Source organism: Punica granatum, chromosome 5 (assembly GCF_007655135.1).
Source record: "Punica granatum isolate Tunisia-2019 chromosome 5, ASM765513v2, whole genome shotgun sequence".
In the NCBI taxonomy this organism is placed as follows: domain Eukaryota; kingdom Viridiplantae; phylum Streptophyta; class Magnoliopsida; order Myrtales; family Lythraceae; genus Punica; species Punica granatum.
In genome coordinates this window covers 4397441-4420508 of record NC_045131.1, presented here as the reverse complement: position 1 = coordinate 4420508, position 23068 = coordinate 4397441, and the positions used below count along the sequence as shown (strand labels likewise).

The following is a 23068-nucleotide window of genomic DNA, read 5'->3' as shown; positions in this document are numbered from 1 at the left end:
TGACTTAGTGGGGTAATCTGTTCAACGACTTAAGGCCGGAGTGGGACACGTGGAGCAGCGGGAGCGGTTGGCGCCATTTACGGTTTGTGGGGGAGTTGGGGATTTTGGATGTCCAAGTCGGGCATATGCAAGTGGAGGCCATTAGGATGGTTTGACAATTCTGTTTTTGATAATGATATACTGAGGAGGGACTAGTGAGTTAATCCGGACACTTCGGATTAATATATTTATGCAATACGATTGGTTCGAAACCGGTCTCATATAACAAATTTATTGAGAAACAGGTGCAAAGAGAAGGCCTGGTATCCTCATTGACTTGCATTCGATGCAACGAGGGGCAGCCCACTAGAGAGGCCCAGCAACTCATAATAAGCCTTCTAAAAGCAAATTCCATACCATTAACCCAAATCCAGCGAGAGCATACCAAATTAAAGGACCTGATCAGAACTGTAGGCAGTCATCATCTACCTCTGCACAGTTACCTAATGGCCCTCACACTCCGCGATAAGTTACAAAATCACATGATATACCCGAAAACTTCAGGTGTAGTCTGATATGAATAGTTTCTGCACTTCTAAGCATTGGGAATAGATGATATTATGTTCAGCCAACTTCAACTCCCAGAACACCTATAAACACTCAAGTGACAAGGATAGGATCGATGAAACCTCTGTTGTTGCATGCCTTGCAGTCGATGTTCAGCTGGCACGGCTTCTAATAACGTCGAGGCCCATCTCGGTAGGATCAGTTGCCTGTAGCTCCACCTGAATTCCGTCAAGCTCCCTCTTGAACCTATCTTTGGAGCTCGCATAGATCATCTTGCTTCTAACCCTCGATGTGTCGGGAGACCTTAAAAATTAAAATGCCAGTACAGAGAATTAGCTGAATCAATCATGGGGAGACATGAAAAGGGATGAAGATATGGCATTACCATGCAATGAAGAAAATTCTGCTTTTCTGGCAGTTCTCCTCGGTGACGAAATCAAAATCATACACTGCATAACGGCACTCATTAGCAGGAAGGCTGGCAGCAAACTCATCATAGCTTTGGGCTGGCTCCCCGACCTTTTCCACCACAACCTGCTTTTGCTTCTCCTCGATCTTGAAAACAATGAAGCGGTATGTTCTTTTGGCTTTCAGCTCCAGGAACCTTATCTTGCACTCATCATGTACTGCAATACCAGAAGCAGCATTAGCCTGCACGATAAGATGTCAGAGCAATTAGTTAGCTTCAGTCTGAAGAATATTAGACAGCTTCTTAGATAAAAACGTGAAATGAAAAATTCCAGGAAAATGTTTTCCAGGCAAGGATTCAAGAGCTATCGACTGAAAGAAGACACTAGCTTGATAAAGTAGCTGCCCAACAACCTCAGCCGCAATTTAACGAGAGGTATAAGATGTTCAAGCCTATGTCTTTCAATTGATATAGCAGTACTTGCTGATTTATATAATTGTCCATTATCACTTGTTACATCCAATGTTTTCAACAACTGACCAATTAATGCAAAAAGATCACTGTCACAACGTTTAAAGAAATCCCATTAGATAGCCAACACAATAGAAGCTCCATTCTTCGAATCGCAAATATCTTTCTCGTACTAAAGTCGTGTTTACATCTAGAGGGGCTTAAACCTTATTGAGCAAATTAATTTATTCACTCTCCATTTGATAATGGAGTTAAATTTAAATTTAATTTAACTTCATTTAACTTTTCCCTCAATTCAACAACATAATAATTATTTTTTTATCTTCTTCTTTACATTCTCTCACATACGTTTCTCAACTACTTTTGTCCACATCTCCTTTAATCAAACTAAATCAAATTAAATCAAACTTAACTCCGTTGCCAAATGCAACATGATGTCTTGCAATAAATTACAGCTAGAACATGATCTATAACCCCTCTATAGCATAGACAAAATGCAGGTACCTATGACATACCAGATCCATTCAATCCATGCAGCAGAAAAGCATGCAATACGAGTTCGTTTGAATTTCAGACTTGAAGCACCATCTCGGACATGAAATCATGGGTTGCTTTAACAGTTTATCCAAACTGAAGCAAGTCAGAGGCATTAGATCCAGTGATCCACAGCATTTTAACAATTGGCAAAAACTGAACCATAGCTACTCAAGATGAATCCAATTTTTCACGAATTTCGAAGTCAGCAGAGTTGATCAACAGTATCACGTTGTTCTATTTGCACAAACCATTCAAAATAGTCCGAATCGAGCGCTCAAGCTTGCGGGTAAACTAGCAACGACTTCAGCAGAAGAAACAGGACAGATCAAAACAAAATCGTCAGCAGTTCAAATCAGGCATGGCATTGGTGAATCTATCATCGCAGGAGCACGAAAGTGCTCCGTCTGCACTCATGCTAGCATTCGCTCACTGCACCAAAACATCTCTCAGCTCGCTTGCTCTGTCGACTGATCATCAGTAGCGAAATCGAACCAAAGCGTGACCGTCAAAATGAGAGAGATTACCATGTTTGAAGCGGCGGGAAAGATGATCGGCGATCGCCGGAAATGGAGGACGGAGGCGCTGTTCTGAAATCGGAGCTTCGAAAGACTGCTTTTATCTGCGGGATGAATTGATGATGATGGTGGGGGCCTGGTGGCTGGTGGGGATTATGTAAGGGAGAGAGAGTTGAGGGGGGGTAGGCGATGCGTGAGGAATGAGCTGTTATCGGTTCGACGACGACACGTCATAGCCGTATTTACATACGCGGGGATACGAAGTGGATTTTTTAGAGGGTCGGCTCGGCTCGGCTAGTGGCTCAGTTTCCTCTTGACGTCGTCTGCTTGATTTCGATTTCTGATATTCAATGAAGGAATAGAGATCGTGCTACGATTTGATTAAGACATTGTGCTTTTAAATTCAGAGTTAAAATAATTTTGATTTTGATTGTAAAAAATGACAAATGATATGTAATTATAAATTTGACTTGGAAAACGTGTATTTTTGTTGTGTAGTGTGTTGAGTTAAAGTTAAAGTTAAAATTTTTGACTTGAAAAATATATGTGTTTTTATTGAGTAGTGTGTTGAGTTAAAGTTAAAAGTTAAAATTAAAATTTCTTGTTCTTGAATCCAAACAGAGCATTAAAGGTGCTATGGATTTTAGTCATGTCCTACTATGTGACAAACCCATCCAATTTAACGATCAAATCCTTAGCACTTATCTTCGGCATTACCAATAAGTTATTAAGACCGTGAACGAGATAAATAAAATTCGGTGACAAACTTTTGAGTACATAAAAGAAAAGCGTATCTAAGATGACAGCATACCGACAGGCTCTATCTATCACAAATGTTTCTTCAATATATAATCCAAAATATCAATAAATTGCTAGGTCATACACTAATGTTTCCCATTAATTTCTTTTTCGAGTTAATTGGTTTCCATTTATCACTTTGTAAAGTATCAAAATTTCGAGTGAATCACGATTTAAGTATAATTTTGAGAGAGAGCATCAGTTGATTAATAGGCACGCAATACTATTACGAGATGGTGCCTTTGGAAGCAGTGGGCAATGTCCAAAGTTAGTACTTCGACGCCCCGGACGACATTTCGGAATATGACATGTATATGTATCAATCTCTATATCTACTAGTATGCTTGGCCTCGTTAGAAAATAACGAAGAGTTATGTCAAATGGCTCGGCTGGTCTAAGGAGGTGGGCTGGGGGTGGCTTTTATGGTCAGATATTGGCAGGCCGTTGACATTTCGTCATTACAATACATTTATTAAAAAGCACATTCGTGTATGTCATGTCTTGGACGTCTCTCTTCTATTTTCCTAACACTAAAGCCGATATCAGTGGTTACGAGAGATGGGGCGGTGACGGCCAGCCCTTTTTCTTTTTCATATATTTCTGGTCTGCGTGCATACGACGCTAGCCTCCCCTGTTTAGACTATAGAGAATTTCAATTTAAAGTAAATCTAATTTAATTATTAATGATTGGTAGGCATGTTTGTGCCAGCTAGCTAGCCAGCCTAGTTCATGTATGTATATATTCATTTGAAATTCGTTTTGTTATGTTAAATCGGTCATGAACAGCGGTGATGATGGATTGTGTCCTTGGTTGACTCCGGCCTACACAACGGTGAAGGTGCATCAGGGATGGGTTCTCGAGTTTCGCAGATCATGAAAGGTGATGCATATGTGAATTCGGCCGATGATGAAAGCATTTAGTTTAGGCCCATCTTCCAAGTCCCAATCAATCTCTCTTCTTTTTTTTTTTTTTTTTGCTGAATCAGTCCCAATCAAACTCATACCCTGTACGTAGATCATCTTCATCCTCAGCTTATTTAAAGGAATTTCTAAGGTAATCCTAGGACTCTGGATTATTCCTCTAAAAAATACTCATCTAATTTGAGCGTCGGAGGGGCTCTCGGCGAGAAATGAAAGAGGAGAGGGAGCGTGGATGTGTGTTCTCTAGTGTACTTAAGTGCAATAGTGACGTTTAGTGTGATCGTCCTAAAATCCTCGTGATCTAGTTGAGATGCCTCATGTGTTATCTGGTCATTTGGGCCGTGACCCTTTTAGATGAGACATCGGGCGACTCTGCATAATCCGCGAGTTGCTCGAGCAATGCCACGATGAATAGTCGAAACTCGAAAGTACTGTATTGCATATATTTGTAACTCGGTCGATAATGCGATCTGGGCTGGTGTGACTGCAATTACCAATATGCTTTATTGATTCCGTTCCAATTCTAGACCCATTGACCAATTCTCACAAATCCACTCCGGAGCTGTAACTCTGGGCCTCCTAAGAATCTTAATGGGCCGAAATGGGCTTATTTGAAAATACATACGACGTAGAGTCGAACGCGATAAGCCCTGCATAGACCGCGACCTACGAGATCTCGCAATAAGTCGATGACATCTTCGAAAGTTTACATAATTCCGAAGAAAGTCTTCATCGATCATCAGTGAAAATTAATATCAACACCGATATTAATTTCAAAATGACACGACAAACACATAAATTTCAAAACCGAGGGACAGCTACATCATCGATCTAACCCGAAAGCAAAAGCACCAATGGACGTAACTGCCGTGTACGTGCAGGTACACCAGGGCAGTAGCATCAGCCCCGAGCCTGCCGCCCGTACACGTGTGCAGATGTTGACACGTCATCCTAAAAGTCCTCAAATAACTATCTCAGCGGCTCACGGGGTCCACGCTGCCACCTGGCATGTTCTGACTTGCAGATCCGGTGGACCCCACGTATTATCCACTCCCTGCCTTCCCTTCCCTCCATCACCTTTGTCGTCCTTTCCCTCAAAAAAAGAAAAAAAATTAATTTAATACTTATTCCTATTTTTTTCCATCCTTATTCTTTCCAGTTGGATCGGGTCTCTCTATCTAACTTCTCTCTCTCTCTCTCTTCCTCACTCTCTCTTTCTCTCTCTGAAAGTTAAATCTCGACCGCGAACGAAGCTTTTTTTCGCTTTGGGGCTGTTTTTGCCGCTCTCTCCACGTTCCCGCTGCAAAATTCCTGCCCACGTTCAAAACCCTATCCCGGAATTGGCCCTTCCCCCTCTCTCTCCGGAGCCGAAGAATTCGACCAGTCCTCCGTTCTCGTCGCGCTTCTCGGATCCGCGGGGTTGCTAATTCCGTCCCCAGCCGCTTCGTACCGGCGTTTGGATCTCGGAACAACTGATTTACGTCCAGATTCGAGCTGTCCGCTTAGATTTGGTGTGATTTTTTATGTGTGGAGGCACCGCGGAGGTAGTTTCCGTCGATTGCTTAGTGGTTAAGCCAATGCTTTCCGTTTCAGGGACGGTTTAATTGCCTTCCTGTTCTGATATGGCGGTTGGTTATTTTTATTTTAGGGTTTTTTTTTGAATGTTGGACGGATGAGAAGGTTGCAGTATCGACTTTCCGAAGCCATTTCTTCACTTCCCGGCTCTGCTAATTCTGTTCGTTCTGCGTCAACCTGACCGGTTCCACGAGAAATACAGTTATAACGAGCTCTTGTTCAATCTTTGAGCTAGTTCTTTATTGTTTCGACGGTTGAATGCTGTCGAGCTTTGTTCTTGATCTGAATTGTCGAAGAACTCGATTTGGATGGGAGAAGTGGAAGTCTGTACGGATGCCCCGTCGGAGACCCCCTGCCTGAGGAGTGAATTGAAGCGCGACCGCCAATGCATAGAGGATGACACCGAAACTTATCCAGTACTGGTTAAAAAGCACGCGGTAGAAGCTTCACACGAGGACATACGCTCTGAAGTTTCGAATCCGATTGCATCACCGAAAGAGACCACCTCAACCTTTCAGGATATCACTAGCCAACCGGTTCAAGTGGCGGGTGCCCACCAGGGAGGGTGCAGCGATGAAACGTCTAAAATTTCAGGTGATTCCGGTTCAGAACAGACTTTGAGCAATGAAGAGAATGGTGGGAATTGTGCAGAATTGACCGGCAAAGGCTCACCTCCTACAGTTAAAGTTTCAGGTAATTCAGGTTCCCATGATACTTTCAACCATGAAGAGAACGGTGGAAGTTATGCAGAGTCAAGTGACAAGGGATTACCAGGTTCAGTTAAAGTTTCAGCTAGTTCAGATTCAGAAGCGACTTTGAGCAATGACGATAATGGTGGAAATTACGTGGAGGGTGGCAAGAGCTCACCTGGTTCAGTTAAAGTTTCAGCTCACTCAGGTTCAGAAGAGACTCTGAGCAGCGAGGAGAATGCTGGAAATTATGGAGAGTCAAGTGGCAAAGCCTCACTCGGTTCTGTTACAAAGTCTTGTGTTGTGTTGGAGATTCCTCAGCATGCTAGTACCACTGGGGTTAGGAAAATTACGTTCAGATTTAGCAAAAGAAAGGATTTGGATTCTCAGCCTGCAATTACCGGTGCAGGTAGCAACGTGCCCTATAGAAATTCTGAGGAAGAGCAAGAGCAGGACTTCTTGACATCAGTTGGAACAAGTCCAGGGGCTTATATGAGTACTCATGGTATAGGGCATCCTCTAATTGGCAACTTTCATCCTTGTGCTCCTAATATGGAACTCAAGATGTCTAAAAAGGTGGTTCCCCAGGGCTTTCCTACAAATGTTAAAAAGTTGCTATCCACTGGCATCCTTGATGGAGCTCGAGTGAAGTATGTTCCTCTGGGGCCGGAGGTAGGTTTACATTTTTTCTCAAAAAATTTCCACGTTTCATTGTCTGCTTGTGCTGTTGATAATTTTTGATGTTTGGTTTTTCGTAATTGTAACTAGAGGGGCCTAGAAGGAATAATCAGTGGTGGTGGATATCTCTGCGGGTGTTCCTCGTGCAATTTTTCAAGAGTGAGTCATTTGTATCCTGTTGTTTTTCTCGAGTTTATTGGATGGCCTCTGCTGCTAGTTTTAATCTGACAAATGCACTTGTATGAGCAGGTTGTCAGTGCCTATGAGTTTGAGCAGCATGCTGGTTTCAAAACAAGGCATCCGAACAATCACATCTACTTGGAGAATGGGAAGCCTATTTATAATATCATTCAAGAAGTAAAGACTGCTCCTCTCTGCTTGCTGGATGAAGTGATCAGAGATATAGCTGGTTCAGCAATCAATGAGGATTTCTTTCAGATCTGGAAAGGTGATGGCCAGTTTAATTGTATAGCCATTTCGTTAAATAAGTAATTGTATGTTGTTTCTGAAATTGAAAAAGTAGGCTTTAATTTTTGTTTTGATCTGACCTTTTTCTTACTATATTATTTTCCGTCTTGCATAGTGAAATTGAGTTGGCAGTGCTTTGGGTTTAGGAGCAGTTCCCGTTTTTACACAGCAAAATGTTGACTATTTTCTACTGTTTGCAGGCAATCTTCAACAAAGTAACACCAAAAATGATGCAGGCAAAAAGAATGGCTGTGCGCTGCCCAAGTTGTATCATTCACGTCCTAGTCAGAAGTCGGAAGAAAGTGATATTCCTACATCTTATTACCCTGTGGAGACTACCCCTGTCAAGTTTGTGGAGATGCTGGCAAAGCAGAAACGCGCTGTAAAGAAGTAATCTCTCTCGTCCCTGTGCCTTGAGTTGGAGTGTTTCTTTCTGTTGTCAGGGGTGGGAGATAGGACTTCATCTTATAAACTTGTAACTTCATCTCTTCCGTTCTGCTCTTTTATGACCTGCAGGCCAGTTTCATGCATCTATGCTAAGCAGCTGAAAAAATCTGCTGAAGGTGGTAGGAAAAGGTAGTCTGTCATCGGCTTTCTTTCTGCTTCTTCGCCATTATCTGTCATTTTGGCAATTATTTCCAGTGTGTGACATGCCCCTTGTCCTTTTATCTTCTTTTCAAGCAGGGATAATGACCTGCACAAGTTACTTTTCATGCCAAATGGACTTCCAGATGGGGCTGAACTTGCTTACTTTGTTAAGGGGCAGGTAGCATATATGACTGCTTATGATTTATTGGACATGAGATAATGGTTGTGCTTATGCATGTCAAAATATCGATGATCGGCATTAGTGGTATTATGTTGACCATGGCATCCTTGAAATGCAGAGACTACTTAGTGGATACAAGCAGGGAGGCGGAATTGTTTGTGGTTGCTGCGACAGAGAGGTTTAACTGCTTTCTGCATATTCCATCGATTCTGCTTTCTTGATTTAAGTGCAGGAGGTTCTTATTGTTGTATATAAATGTTGCCTTCTCTGCTTTCCTTGAACAGATTAGTCCATCACAGTTTGAAGCTCATGCTGGAATGGCTGCTAGACGTCAACCGTGAGTTGTGCTCTGATCATTGTGATTATCCCTTGGTGTTTTACATGTGACCTCAACTAATTGTACTTTGCGCTTTTTGTAGGTATCGTCACATCTACACTTCATCTGGACTCACACTCCATGATATAGCTACGTCTCTGGCAAATGGACAGAGTCTTACTACTGGTGGTAGTGATGATATGTGTACAGTCTGCGGAGAGGGAGGAGATTTGATCCTCTGTATTGGGTGTCCACGGGCTTTTCATGCAGGTTGTGTTATGTTTCCACTTTCCAATATGTATTTGTCCATGGGTCTACATTGTATACTGATTAATGCCTACAATGAAATTAGAATATCTGTCTAAATTCTATTGTTAGTGGTGCAAGTGCGTCTTATTTTCTTGATTGTGAAGTTTACTACCTCTCATACTTGCGGTTAGCTGCAACTGATATGAACTTGTTTCTGTGATTATTTAATATCTCGACGGACGAAGGGGAATTACATCCTTGACTTTTGTAGATAGACCTCAATTTGGGTCTCTAAAATAAATTTCACCAGGAGTTATAATTGACATGTTTATTCATTTCTTAAACTTGAAATTTTTCTGCAGCTTGTTTGGGCATGCATTCCCGTCCAGAGAGCGACTGGTGCTGCTCAAATTGTAGAGATAAGGTAGTCCCCGGTAGAAAAATGATATCCGGAGATTCAGCTTTAGCAAGGCCAATTATGATTCGATTGACGCGTGTTGTCAGAGAGCCCGAAAATGAAATTGGTGGTTGTGCCATTTGCAGGTTCGAAATCTTTCGCATTTCTCATCTTCTTTAATGGAAAAAGTAAAATTGTTGTTTTGTTCAAATTTGTGCTTATGCCTTCAGAACTTGTGATTTTCTTATGGAACATAGCGTTCTTGCTTGTACTTGGTAGTTAGAAGAAGACACCATCATTCTTTGTGAAACTTTTGGTCCATGATTTTAGGAATTGCTTTTTCTCGTCCAAGTTATAAGTTTGTTTTTCCCACCCTCTTGACATGTCTCTTCAGATTATTAAATTAACTGATTTACCAAAATATTTTAAATTGGATTAGCAATTCATCTCATTTTGTAAGGTATGCTCTTTCATTTATGTTATTGTTGTTTTACAAGATAGTAAACATTGACAGAATGAAACATCATGTCATGATAGCTTTTTTTTTTAGCCTCAACTTTGGATTGGATACAATAATAAAGGGTTTTGATGTGCATTTGGATTTTCATTTTTTAATGCTATCTTAAAACCTTAGCTTCAGTTTCTGTTTGAGGATAAGTAAAGTATTGTAATTTTTCAATTCTGTGATTTATGTGTTAATGAACAAACACCACTCCTCTTGTTGTTCAGAGCCCATGATTTCAGTGTTGGTAATTTTGATGAGAGGACCGTTATGATATGTGACCAAGTAAGTAGTAGTTCTATCCTTTTGAGCTGTTATGTTCTTTTCAGAAATTGAGGTAATCTATGTGTTCTTATTCCTTTTCTTTTGCTTTTTCAGTGCGAAAAGGAGTTCCATGTTGGATGCATGCGTGAATCTGGACTATGTGACTTAACAGTAAGTCTAGGAAGAATAAGATTGTATCTCTATTTGCATTGTACTGGCGTGACAAATAATGATCCGATATGTTCTTGCAGGAACTTCCCAGAGATAAGTGGTTTTGCTGTGACGACTGCAACAACATCCACGTGGGACTGCAGAGTTCGGTTTTGATTGGATTGAAAAATGTTCCAGCTTTAGCATTGGATTCAATAAATAGAAAGGTAATGGACAAAGAACTCCTGCTTGATGGGGGGGTTGATGGTGTGCAGTGGCAAATTTTGAATGGAAAAAGTCGGCGCCCTGAGCATCTACCCTTGCTCTCAAGTGCCACTGGAATCTTTCGGGTAAGTCATGTTGGGCCTTGTATCATCTTGGATGTTTTATAGATTCTTGCTGATGGATTAGTTATATGTTTATTTGTCCACCATCCTGAAGCTTTCGTAACTATAATCCGAAAGAGTTTTTGCCTCAGGAGATTTTGTAACAATCTTTAAATGAGTAATTTCTAAAGTAATGAAAAGTGAGCATGAAGCCTGCTGAGGAACTAGAAATAGGAGATCATCACGTCTTGGAATATAAATTATGAACTTGTTCTTTTTATCTGTCATATCAGCTTTTATATGCCCAGATTACGTGTTCAACATTTAAAAGTTCAGCAATCCTATTGTTCATGACATTCGGATATGTTGTTCTTTCTAGCAAATAGGACTAAACTTTTTGTTCCCTTTATCAAGATTCATGATCTTGAAGACCTGGCCCCTGTTATTTCCTGGTTAACTCATCTTTTCATGGAGCTTTTGGTACTGTTGTAGCTGAAATGATAATGACATTTTCAGACAATATGGTGGAAAAAGAAATGTTAATACCTGTCCCTTTGCATTGATAGTGGTGCTTTATGCGGTGCATAACTGCCTTTACTAGGCATGGTTTAGAAACTATCCTCTATCTTGCGATGGATAATTTGAGTTAAAATTATGCTGAGAGTGTTTCCGCACCTTCCTTCTTACATAGACTTGTCCCTGTCCATTGGTGGACAATGATTACCTTAAGATTGGAATTATATTTTTTGCGATATTTATTTGCATATCTGTTGCAGGAGTGCTTTGATCCAATTGTTGCAACATCAGGGCGTGATCTGATACCTCTTATGGTCTATGGGTAAGCCAACTTTTCATGTCGCCTAACACATAAGCAGTTCGTATCATTGATGGCTAATCATTTGCTCTTTGAAAACTGTTTTATTTAATTTACGCTGCAAGTCAGTTTGTAGAAGCCGACATTTTCTTGTGTGAGATGGTATGCACATATAATGCTTGTTCCTCAGTGCACGTTTTCGTGATTGGCTGTTGTTTTGTCGCTGTTTTCCTCAGCTACTCTGCCAAAACTACTGAACAAGTTCTGACATGATATGAGTTAATTTTAAGTCCACTAGTCCCAAGTTGTTCACTTTGACTTATCTTTTAGTCATTCACATCCTTTTTTTTCCCCCCTTTAGTAGGTAAATGTGGGTAGAAATGACATTAATAGTGCATTGTAATTTGGGATATGTATGTTTGCTCTTATGTAATGAGCAGGTCTGTTTCTTTCTTGAATTGGATGGGGTCAGTGTAAGATGTTGGAATGGTTAAAACTGCATCAACATGGTTTACTCGGTCATATTTTGTGCGTAGTTATCTTTACTCCTCTGCGGTATCTGATTCTAATTTTCCTCCCATATCTCGTGTGCAGGAGAAATATCTCAGGGCAAGAATTTGGGGGAATGTATTGCATTGTCCTAACTGTGAAGTAAGTTGCTCCCTTATCATATTGCAGTCTTGACATATACTTAATATTACGTATTTTCCTTCAAAGTCTGTTGTAACGACAAATTGTCTGCACTATGCACAGGGGGGTGGTTGTATCGGCCGGGCTTCTCAGGACTTTTGGCAAGGGGGTTGCAGAGCTTCCTTTGGTTGCTACGGCTAGAGAGCATCAAGGGAAGGTAAGTAGATTGGTCCCATCTGTTTTGTTACTTTTTTTCCCAATATTTTTCAGTTGAGGCATTCTTCTCAGGTCATGTACAATGCTACGGCTTGAATTATCTTCTGCTTGAACTTTCAGGGTTACTTCCACGCACTATTCTCTTGCATCGAGGAGGATCTGCTGTGTAAAATGAATGTCGAAAAGATCGTGCTCCCTGCAGCTGAGGAAGCTGAATCGATGTGGACAAAGAAATTTGGTTTTAGAAAGGTCACCGAGGAGCAAGTAAGTGCATTCCGGTTTTCCATGAATTTGATTTTACATTTCAACCATATGAAAGCACAATATATAGTCAGAAAGTGTAAAAACTAATTTGAAGGTATTCAGATAGAGGAGTACATCTGCGTTTTGACACGTCTATTTGGTTCTGTTGGATATGCAGGTAAAGAAGTACATGCGGGAGGTTCAGCTGACCATATTCAAGGGAACATCGATTCTGGAGAAAGAAGTGCAGCCGATTAAAGCCTAAAATCTCATTGTCTATACCATGGATCCAGATACGGAGTTGTCTCTCGCTCTGTTTTTTTTTTTTTTTTTTGCCTTTTTGATGTAATGCGGGATTCCGTTTTTTTACTGATCTCCGGAATGGTAGTAGTAGTAGTAGTAGTTAGTGCAGTGAGTTAGCAGCAGTTAATCAATCTCTGATTGGATGAATAGAAGCCGTGTTTTCTATAGACTTAGAAATAGGTGGTTAGGGGCGACTGACTTGTGTATTTGAAAGTTAAAAATGTATTAAAAGGGAAAAAAAATAGGAAAAGAAAAAGGAAACTTTGTGCATGCCGACTTTTAGATAAGCATGCATTTTTTCATTTCTCGACTGTAATCGACTCTGCCTAATCCTTAGCGATAATGACATTCTTTTATTGTGCGCCATTCACCGTCTATGCCGAATTCAAACTTCCCTATGTTGGAGCATCGTTAAGTTTTTGGCAGGTGTAATGGTGATAAAAGCCGTTTCGGATACGATTAATATATAAAGTAATGGATTATTATTTGCATTATAAGGTGTTTTCGTGTAATGGGATTATCATTGGTCGGCCATTGATAATAATCACTCGAACTGATTCAATCCCTACAAAATAATCAATAATTGGTCTTAGAGATCCATCAATTTTCTTTCACCGGAAAAACCGGGAATTCATCAATCGATCACGTGATGAACCCCCACAGATCAACGGTCGAGATGCTCCGTGTAAAGTGTTGCACGTACGCGCTATTCTACTGGATCGAGAGTTGCTAGAACATTCGGACTGTTAAAGTGCATGTGGGCCGCTCCGTAAACCCTAGCGAGGGCTTTGTCTTAAACCCTCCTCTCCCCCAAAGTCATCGCCTTTGCTCCGGCCACCGAGGCGAATCAATGGCGTTCTTCTCCAGAATCCGACATGCCCTCTACCAGTCTCCGGCTCCTTCCTCTGCTTTCCAGTCTCAGTTCGCTTTGGGCCGTTTCTACTCCACGCTCACATCCCCGAAGCTGTTCGTCAGTGGTACGTCTCAGGCATCTGAGGATTGATTCTTGCTATGTTGTTTTTGCGCACTCCTATGATTCTTTTAGCTGCCTAAAGTGTTATCAGCTCGAACCCTTGAGCTGAAGTCTTTTGTTTGATTGCATCTTGGGATTTTAATTTTTGTGTCGCCTGATGCCATTTCCTGTCGTGGTTTATCTGGAGGAGTCTCATTGTTAACGAATGCTTGTTTGCTTTCCCATTTGCATATTCATGAATGAAAATGGGACTCTTCTTGGCTGCCAAAGTTTTGCGCGTTCACGTGATAAATTGGGAAATGGATCTGATACAGTGCTTTTAAGGCTGTCGGATTAGATCTTCTTTACCTCTTCAGGTGGTGTCCTCCTCATATGAAGTTTGATGAGAGGGCAGGATGAAGTTTTGGTTGTTCTGAGTGGTAATTTTCTTTACGTTATTAGGATGCTTGAAGAACTTTCTTTTTTTTTTTAAATATATATATATTTGATTTATACAATATGGCCTTTGTGATGGATGTATCAGTTGTGGCCCTGTCATAGATTTCAGGGTGATTCACAAACAGATGTCTTAAGTTCTCTAATATTAGCTAAGGTGAGGGTCACGTCACTTGTGGTGAGGTAAAAGGGTCAACCGGGATGACTGATGAGGTATAGAGGAAAAAGGCATTCTTAGGTGCCTTCACATTTTAGTTTTTATCATTTCCACGAAATTTTCTGCCAATCGAAGTTCTTCAACTTTTTTTTGTCACCTACCTTTTTCATATAAAAATGGCTGAGGTGTTATTGGAATTTCTGGGTTTTAGAATTTGGGATATTTGTTTTCTAATAGTTTCTCTGTTTCTCGGTATTTTTCTGTGGCTCTGTTGGTTTGTTTTAATTGGTGGTACAATTGGGTCTGTCACCCCAATGACGGTCGTGAATGAATAAATGTTCTCGAATACTAATGTAGAGAGAACCAGAGCATTATGTTTTTCAACTTTGTTGAGCTAAATTTACTTCCTTGATGCAATGAACAGGCCTTTCTAGACAAACGACTGATGAGAAGCTCAAGGAGGCATTTGCGCCATTTGGGAAACTATTGGAAGGTAACATCGTTATTTTGCGATTCCACTTGCAGTCTTCCTTCTTCCTGTTCATTTGAATAGGCTGTTTAACTTGCTCTAAAACATTTGCTTGAATTTTTTTTTTTGGCAGCGAAAGTTATTACAGATAGAATGTCAGGAAGATCAAAGGGATTTGGCTTTGTTTCATATGAAACCATTGAAGAAGCCGAGAAGGCTAAAGAGGGCATGAATGCTAAGTTCCTTGATGGGTGGGTTATATTCGTTGACCCTGCTAGACCCAGAGAGCAGAGGCCTCCACCTCAACCTGAGCCTCAGCAGTCAGAGACTGGTTTCCGTACCAACAAGACGGTTGGATGGTGCGGTTGATGCTTATCCCCATCAGTCACGGCTTCATTTAAAATTTTACGTTATCTTCGGCCTAAAATTTCAGGCCTGGATCTGTTAGTGGGGATGCAATTGTTTCATAAGTCATTTTGGAGTGCAGGAACTATTGATCCTGGCGTACTCATTCATAAATGTATTCCTCGATTCAAACTAGTTACTATTGAAAACAATCTATGATTGTAGTTCGAACACCGCATCCTGGGTTGTCCAAGTTCTTCCAAGGTCCTGTTTTGGGGAGCTTGGATAGGTATGAGGTTAGCTGACTGCCTCCTTGAACCTTTGGATTCTAAGTTTAGGTGTAAACCATCTCCCAGGAGAAAGGGCTTTGGCTTTGTTATAACAGATAGAATGTCGGGAAGATCAGAGGGCTTTGGCTTTGTTATGTATGAAACTATAGAAGGAGCTGAGGCTAGGGAGGGTATGAACGCTAAGTTCCTTGACGGGTGGTTTTTTTTGGTTGACCCTGCTAAACCCAGAGAGCAGAGGTCTCCGCTTCAACCAGAGCTCCTGCAGTCAAAGACCGGTTTCGGAACCAACAATACTGTTGGATGGTGTGGTTGATGATGCTTATCCCCATCATTTGCAGCTTATTTAAAATCTTACAATTTCTTTGGCTTGAAACTTCAAGCCTGGATATGTTAAGAGGGGAAATCTAATTGTTACATTTTGGAAAGCAGGAGCTATCGAGATATGGTTGTAGTTCAGACGTGTTTTCTGGGGTTGTAGATGTAACTCGCAAGTCTAGACTGCATTTGGGGCGGCCCTAAAAAAAGTAACAAGGTTGGCAGAGAGGAATGGATCCTTCCATCCCTTAGCGAAGCTCCCAAAATATGGGAAAATGAATTCCATCCCGTTGACAACATTAATCCTGTCAGGGCATACCATTTAGATGTTACTTAAAAAGAAATGTATCTTCTGGTGTCTTGCCCAATTTCCGGTACAGATTGCCGGACTTAAGTGAGAGGCAGTATTGTTTGTTAGATTTTAGAGCTGATGACCCAATAGTTAGACGTGAATATAAGTTGGACTGAGATGAATCGATTCACATGCAGTTGATGCTGGTCCCCGGCAGTTGACTGCTCTGCCTTCGATAATTTATCACAGGAGAAGATTGGATGGATCTGCTGGTGACATGCCCATCTCAAGTCCCCATGCCGTGTTTTGGTGAAATTGATCAAATTTTACTGGAAACTGGTTGAAGTCATCAGGAAAGTGACGACCTCCTGATCATATTTTAACGAGTTACGAAGCTAAATTTGTGCAGAAGGCTGATGCGATGTGACTCTATATAGAGTTGCAGGAGGAGATTAGGCATATATACAGCCTCAGGATTTCCTTTTAGCTGGAACTCCATAAACAACAAAACAATGATCCTGAAGATGTTAAAATTGCTCTCTCGTCCTTGCTCTCTTTTCAATCTTCTGTCAAGCAGTGGCTACTCACAGAAACGAAACAGACCACGAAGCATTGCTTGCATTCAGAAGTCACGTTTCCCTAGACCCGTTTGACGCCCTGAGCTCATGGAATGTTTCCAGTTACCGCTCTTGATCTCACCTCGCTTCCTTTGGTGTGTCTTGTGCCACCTCATATTGGGAATCTTTCTTTCCTTAAGAGTCCTCATCCTCATTAGGAATGGATTCAATGGGGGACTGCCCCAAGAGATCGGGCGCTTGTCGACGCTACACCCCGTTTCTCTGACCAACAACTCTTTCGAACGAGAACTGCCAACAAATCTGGCTAATTGCTTGGACCTCAGGATGCTAGGATTAGGCGGAAACTGAATCAAGATCAACTTCAGGTTTTGCACCAACGAATATCAAGAGTATACTTTCTTTGGTCGTTTTCTCATCCCAAATTTGACTTTAATGTGGAAAATCTTGACTATGCTTCCTGTTAGATGGTGCGGTAATTGTGGGTTGACTATGAAATGTGATGCTACACTGCAGCTTGATTGACCGCAGAAGAAGACGTAGACCCTGTCACGTTGCGCGGGAAAGATTTTTAATATTTATAATACAAAGTGATTTTTAATATTTTTAAAAGTATTATGCCGAATAACTGTTTCTTGGATAAGTTTATAAAGGCTAGATGCTCTGTTATCCCAAGTAAGATTCTCACACGATATAGATAATTACTATTTATATGCAATTTAAAATAATTAAAGAGATATCTAAGTTCATTAAAAAGAAATATATTAAATTCTATAATAATATATACATAATTGGAGTAGAAATATATGCATATACTATTATATATATATTTTAATTGTAATTCTTTTATCATTTATATGCGATTTAAAATAATTAAAAGATATATAAAGTATACAAATTTTCTATAATTAAGTCCAAATAAGAAATATGATATATTTTATTGAAAATATTATTTACAAATGGAATATATTTTGTTACATATGAAAAAGGAATCAATATATATATATATATATATATATATATTTGATAAGTTACATATATATATGTATAGATAAAGATAGGACGGATTAAATAACAAAATCAATATATATGCATATATATAATACAAATGGAATATATAGTTATGTATGGAAAAAGGATTTAATATGTACGTATAATCTGTATTAACTTATAACTATTCAACTCAAATGTATATATAGTTATGTATGGAAAAGGATTTAATATGTACGTATAATCTATATTAACTTATAACTATTCAACTCAAAGCTTATGGGAAAAAATCTTCAGCGGAAAAGAATGAAAGAAATATTAAAGGAAAATAAAGCAAAAAAGGTATTAAAATTAAAAAGCCGTGAAAATTGTCAATTTCAATATTATGCGGTGTATAGATAGATTATAATATGCCTACAGCTTCGGGATTCTCTTGCTCGAACTCTTCACTGGAAGAGACGCACTGGATCCATGTTCGGTGGTCATTTTGGCCTGCGGAAATTCGTGATGAGTTCCCTTCCTCATGAGCTGATGCAAGTGATGGACCCAGTGATGCTTTATTCAGCAGAAGGACAAGGCAACCTCCATGGATGCCTGCTGTCGGTCTTCCAAATTGGGATCCTTTGCTCTGCTATGTCACCGAATGAGAGGATGGGCATTGGAGAAGCTGTATTAGGACTCCGTAAGGCACGGGAGGCGCTTACAGCTTAGATGATCCTACATCTATACTACCAATATCTAGTGCCCACTATTCACCTTGTTCTCTGTATACTTAGACATATATATTAGCTTGCATAAAGAAATGACTCTAGTCTTTTCCAAACTCGGAGTTTTAATCATTTTGTGGGCAGCAAGGCTGAAATTCTCGCACCATTACTAAGAAATCCCGTCCGGTAATGCCACTTTCTAGTTTTCTGTATACTTTGTTCGTTCACTCGCGGATGAAGTCTTATTTTTTTCTAGGTATCCCGGGGAAAAAAAATTAAGTCGAGTCACTGGCAGATTATATTTTCTTTTGAAAAGCAAGGATGACCCGACAATCAGATTAGGGAAGTGGGAATAAAGAAATCTGTTGAGAGTCAAGAGAATATTCGGGATTCCTACAGGCTGCCATTGCTGGTGCAGCATTCCAATGGGAAGCAACTCTTAATCAATCCATGTCCAACTCGGAGCACGTCGATCTTGACTGATGAACTTCACTAAAAACGGGTAGACCCAGTAATGGCTGAAAGATATTTCTCAAAAATACCTTCACCTTGCAATCTTGATGCCAATAATAGCATTGGTCCCCCCTCATCAACTTATTATTTAATGCACCTGTGTGAAATGAAAGGAGTCTGCTGCAATGCGAAGGGCATGACTCTGTTATCACAAAGGGGTTGATTTCCTAAGACGGTTCGATTGCCCAACCGGTCTAACATATAACAGAGAAAAAGAAGAAGCCGAAGTCGACGTTAAGGAGAGCACAGAGTTCTCCACTCCTTATATTCAGCTGCAGCTTCGAACAATTTTCGGTTAGGCCAAGATTGAATATGTTATACATTAGGACGGGATCCGTTGGATTTGTCGAAAAATATCCAAGCATACATGTCATTCTATCAGACTTGATTTAAAGAGACTACGACCCGGGAGGACCCTCACAATTTATTGCATGCATAAAATAGTCAGCAGGTTAGGTGGTTTGATTATGAAACCCAACTACCTGCAATGTTAATATCAAGCCTTCTATGGGACTTTTCGAACGCCTTTTATGCATCCTGAGCTTTCCTCCGAACTAGAACTAAACGGTTCACACCATTAAGAACAATGATTCTAATTCTTATCGAATTCCTTGTTCTCATCACCCTCTATCATATTCCTGCCGCCAATACTGCGTCTCTTCTCGCCAATGAGACCGACTACCGAGCATTACTGGCCTTCAAAGCACGGATAACTTCGGATCCGTTCAATGCCCTCAGCTCTTGGAATGACTCGGTCCACTTCTGTTCATGGAAGGGAGTAACCTGTGGGAGTAGGCATCCTCGAGTGACCATACTTGAACTCGCATCACTTGGATTGGCAGGTTCGTTGTCTCCTCAGATTGGGAACCTTACTTTCCTCCAAAGGCTTAACCTCAGTGGGAATGCCTTCGATGGGGCAATTCCCGAAGAGATCAGTAAGTTGTCGAGGCTGCAGATCATTGCTCTGGCCAACAATTCCCTTGTAGGAAAGCTGCCAAGAAATCTGACAATTTGCAAGAACCTCTTGTACATAATCTTGCATGGAAACAATCTCGAAGGGCAACTTCCGGACACCCTCAGCTCCCTTGGGAAACTTATAGTGTTATCACTATCCACTAATGGCTTCACCGGAAGCATCCCGCGTTCACTAGGCAATCTCTCCTCACTTAACCATCTTTATTTAGCTCGAAATTACTTTGAAGGAAGTGTGCCATCCGAACTTGGGCAGCTGTCCAACTTAGCATACATTTCGTTAGCGACTAACAATCTCTCTGGGCCCATGCCCACGTCCCTCTACAATAGCTCATCCATTATATCATTCTCTATTGTCGTAAATAATGTTAGCGGGTCTCTTCCTTCTGATCTGTTCCTGACATTGCCGAAACTCCAAGGATTCTATCTTGGTGTTAATAGTTTTTCAGGACCACTTCCGGCCTCAATAACTAATGCTTCTGAACTTAGAATGATCGATATAAGTCAGAACTCCTTTACCGGACCAATTCCAGTGGATTTGGGTGGCCTTAAGAACTTGGAGGTGCTAAACTTTGGTGGGAACCCTCTAGGAACTGAAGAAGGAGATGATCTGAGATTCCTCGCCTCCTTGACCAACTGCACCAATCTCCGTATCCTGTGGTCACAACTTAATAGCTTCAAGGGTGCACTGCCTGATTCTGTTGGTAACTTCTCAGACACTTTCACAAGCCTTATGCTGGACCGAAACTTTATATCAGGAGCCATACCATCAGGAATAGGGAACCTGGTGAACTTGGAGGTACTGTCATTGTACAGTAACAAGCTCGTTGGGAGTGTTCCTGACTCCATTGGGAAACTTTCAAAGTTGAAGATGTTCTTCATGTACCAGAACAATCTCTCTGGGACCATTCAACATACTCTTGGTAACATGACTTCGCTCATTCAACTCAATTTACGAGAGAATATGCTGGAGGGTGCTCTACCCTCTTCCATAGGGAACTGCACACAGCTTGACAATGTTGATCTATCCCAGAATCGCTTCATCGGTCCTATACCTGAAGAACTCTTTGGTCTTTCTTCACTCTCGGCAGGCCTGCGACTGGCAAAGAATCATTTCACCGGTCGACTGCCATCTCAGGTTGGTAATCTCATCAATCTCAGAGAGTTAGATGTTTCAGAGAACAGCATGTCCGCAGAACTTCCTTCCACTTTAGGTACCTGTCAGGTGCTGGAATTGCTCGTCTTGAGAGGGAACAAATTCAATGGAACCATTCCATCCTCTCTGAAGAACCTAAGAGGCCTGCAGGTACTGGATCTTTCTCGAAATAATTTGTCCGGACCGATTCCAGGATTCTTGGGAGATCTGCCTCTCATAGAGAATCTTAACCTTTCTTTCAACATGTTCGAGGGCGAAGTGCCAAATGGAAGAATATTTGATAATATCAGTGCGGTATCACTTGCTGGGAATAGTAAGCTGTGTGGAGGACCTCCCGTCTTGCAATTGTCAAAATGTAAAATTCCACGGAGTCGAAGACGAACATGGACGACAGTGGTGGCAGTATGTGTCACAACCGCCATTCTCTTAACATTACTGAATATAATTGCATTTGTTCTTTATAGATCAAAAGAGTCAAAAGCGGAAGCAGAAAGTACTACCGGTTTTCTGCACTGGGATCCCCATCCGAAGTTGTCTTACATGGAAATTTCTGAAGCAACAGACGGATTCTCTCCTTCAAACATAATCGGAGAGGGAAGCTTTGGTGTAGTCTATAAAGGCGTCTTGGCAAGCAGTGAACAGGTTGTTGCTGTGAAGGTACTTAAACCAGACATACGGGGAGCAGACCAGAGCTTCCTGGCTGAGTGTGAAGCTTTGAGGAACATCCGACACCGGAACCTCGTGAAGACTATCACTTCTTGCTCGAGCACTGATTCCCAAGGAAACCACTTCAAAGCTCTGATGTTAGACTACATGCCCAATGGAAGCCTCGAGAAATGGCTACATCCGATTCCGAATGATACTGGAGAAAATGATAATGGCACGACGTTGAGCATAATGCAGAGGTTGAACATAGCCATTGATATGGCCTCAGCATTGCATTATCTACACCACCAATGTCAGACACCCATAGTTCATTGTGACTTGAAGCCGAACAATGTTCTTCTCGACCTAGATTTTTCTGCACATCTAAGTGATTTTGGCCTTGCAAAATTTCTCACAGCTGAAAAATCTGGAATAACTACTAGTTCAATTGGGTTAAGAGGAACTATCGGCTATGTAGCACCAGGTAAACTAAACCATTTCCCTCTCATGAATATAGCCAAAAACCAGAGAAGAATCCAAAACATTTACCATTAGAAAATCTGTGAACATTTTTCATTAACTTTGATGAACGTGACGAAGTTAAAAGCTAGCTTCTGACAATGAGTTCTGACTTCGGGGGGACTTGGCTTTTGCAGAATATGGTTTTGGTGGCGAGGCATCGGCACTGGGTGACGTCTACAGTTTTGGAATTCTCTTGCTCGAGATGTTTACAGGGAAGAGACCAACTGGGCCCATGTTCGGAGGCAATTTTGGGCTTCGTGAATTCGTCGAACAATCTCTTCTTCCTGATGGGCAGATGCAAGTGATAGATCCTATGCTTTGTTTGGGAGAAGTGGAAGGCAGCCTTCGTGAATGCTTGGTCTCAGTCCTTCGAGTAGGCCTCAAGTGCTCGAATTCCTCGCCTAAAGAGAGGGTGGACATTGGAGAAGCTCTCCAAGAACTCTCCAAGGCGCGTGATGTCCTCGATAATACTACTAGGTACTCATGTGTAGTCACCCATTAGCTGCTATTCATATGCTGTATACGTGCTGCTGCATGTACACGGGACGTTCCCAGCATAAAGAAGATCCGTGTAACAGTTGGAAGTTCTGCCACTGATAACTTGATTTGCGTGTTTTTGAGTGCATTTCCAAGTAATTATATGTTGTTTATTCTGTTGCTCGTTCTGTGCAAACCAACAAATGGAGTCACGTTGCACAATCAGAACATTGATGCTACCACGGAGACATTGAACAATCTTCAACCGTTGAACATACACATTCATTTTGGCGCACACACACACACACATATATATATGGGCTTGTTAAATTCGAAAGGGATATGAGCCCGGTCCATAAGACTAACACTTTTCTCCCCTTAATTCTTCCACCGCCCTCAGCTACATTTCTTATTTAGTTTTCTTTTTGTTTGTTGAATGGGTTTCGTTT

At 41.1% G+C, this 23068-nt stretch overlaps 4 protein-coding genes across 5 annotated transcripts; 3 read left to right on the top strand and 1 right to left on the bottom strand.

Annotated features, from left to right (window-relative positions):
- Nucleotides 1-287: 287 nt before the first annotated feature.
- On the bottom strand, nt 288-2669 carry LOC116207960 (actin-depolymerizing factor 1-like). Its single transcript, XM_031541106.1, has 3 exons — nt 2488-2669; nt 932-1197; nt 288-849 (listed from the first exon to the last, which is right to left on the bottom strand). Exons 1-3 carry the CDS (start codon nt 2488-2490, stop codon nt 699-701), a joined length of 420 nt encoding a protein of 139 aa, XP_031396966.1. The 5' UTR covers nt 2491-2669; the 3' UTR covers nt 288-698.
- Nucleotides 2670-5353: 2684 nt separating this feature from the next.
- On the top strand, nt 5354-13152 carry LOC116208067. Of its 2 annotated transcripts, XM_031541281.1 has the most exons (19): nt 5354-5741; nt 5846-7133; nt 7230-7298; nt 7389-7587; nt 7808-7997; nt 8124-8183; nt 8292-8373; nt 8495-8554; nt 8661-8713; nt 8796-8962; nt 9304-9484; nt 10068-10125; nt 10219-10275; nt 10356-10604; nt 11357-11418; nt 11989-12045; nt 12148-12241; nt 12361-12504; nt 12662-13152. In XM_031541281.1, the coding sequence occupies exons 2-19, from the start codon at nt 6081-6083 to the stop codon at nt 12746-12748; spliced, it is 2922 nt and encodes a 973-aa protein (XP_031397141.1). In that variant the 5' UTR covers nt 5354-5741; nt 5846-6080; the 3' UTR covers nt 12749-13152. The 2 variants fall into 2 exon arrangements, with proteins under 2 accessions (XP_031397141.1, XP_031397142.1); XM_031541282.1 differs by having other exon boundaries at nt 5354-7133.
- Nucleotides 13153-13538: 386 nt separating this feature from the next.
- LOC116209634 (organelle RRM domain-containing protein 2, mitochondrial) lies at nt 13539-15403 on the top strand. The gene is made up of 3 exons (XM_031543334.1): nt 13539-13763; nt 14776-14844; nt 14954-15403. The coding sequence occupies exons 1-3, from the start codon at nt 13637-13639 to the stop codon at nt 15187-15189; spliced, it is 432 nt and encodes a 143-aa protein (XP_031399194.1). The 5' UTR covers nt 13539-13636; the 3' UTR covers nt 15190-15403.
- A 3961-nt stretch (nt 15404-19364) lies between these two features.
- LOC116209295 (putative receptor-like protein kinase At3g47110) lies at nt 19365-22802 on the top strand. The gene is made up of 2 exons (XM_031542893.1): nt 19365-22104; nt 22277-22802. The coding sequence occupies exons 1-2, from the start codon at nt 19434-19436 to the stop codon at nt 22642-22644; spliced, it is 3039 nt and encodes a 1012-aa protein (XP_031398753.1). The 5' UTR covers nt 19365-19433; the 3' UTR covers nt 22645-22802.
- Nucleotides 22803-23068: the final 266 nt, after the last annotated feature.

What these genes read in the sequence shown, in the direction of transcription:
- LOC116208067 (XM_031541281.1), top strand. Translation starts at nt 6,081, where the DNA reads ATGGGAGAAGTGGAAGTCTGTACGGATGCCCCGTCGGAGACCCCCTGC. An exon ending in GTGGTTGCTGCGACAGAGAG is followed by an intron (nt 8,555 to 8,660) that starts GTTTAACTGCTT and finishes TTCCTTGAACAG; the next exon opens with ATTAGTCCATCACAGTTTGA. An exon ending in CTGGACTATGTGACTTAACA is followed by an intron (nt 10,276 to 10,355) that starts GTAAGTCTAGGA and finishes ATGTTCTTGCAG; the next exon opens with GAACTTCCCAGAGATAAGTG.
- LOC116209634 (XM_031543334.1), top strand. Translation starts at nt 13,637, where the DNA reads ATGGCGTTCTTCTCCAGAATCCGACATGCCCTCTACCAGTCTCCGGCT. An exon ending in CCCGAAGCTGTTCGTCAGTG is followed by an intron (nt 13,764 to 14,775) that starts GTACGTCTCAGG and finishes TGCAATGAACAG; the next exon opens with GCCTTTCTAGACAAACGACT. An exon ending in ATTTGGGAAACTATTGGAAG is followed by an intron (nt 14,845 to 14,953) that starts GTAACATCGTTA and finishes TTTTTTTGGCAG; the next exon opens with CGAAAGTTATTACAGATAGA.
- LOC116207960 (XM_031541106.1), bottom strand. An exon ending in AGAATTTTCTTCATTGCATG is followed by an intron (nt 850 to 931) that starts GTAATGCCATAT and finishes TTAATTTTTAAG; the next exon opens with GTCTCCCGACACATCGAGGG.
- LOC116209295 (XM_031542893.1), top strand. Translation starts at nt 19,434, where the DNA reads ATGATTCTAATTCTTATCGAATTCCTTGTTCTCATCACCCTCTATCAT. An exon ending in TATCGGCTATGTAGCACCAG is followed by an intron (nt 22,105 to 22,276) that starts GTAAACTAAACC and finishes TGGCTTTTGCAG; the next exon opens with AATATGGTTTTGGTGGCGAG.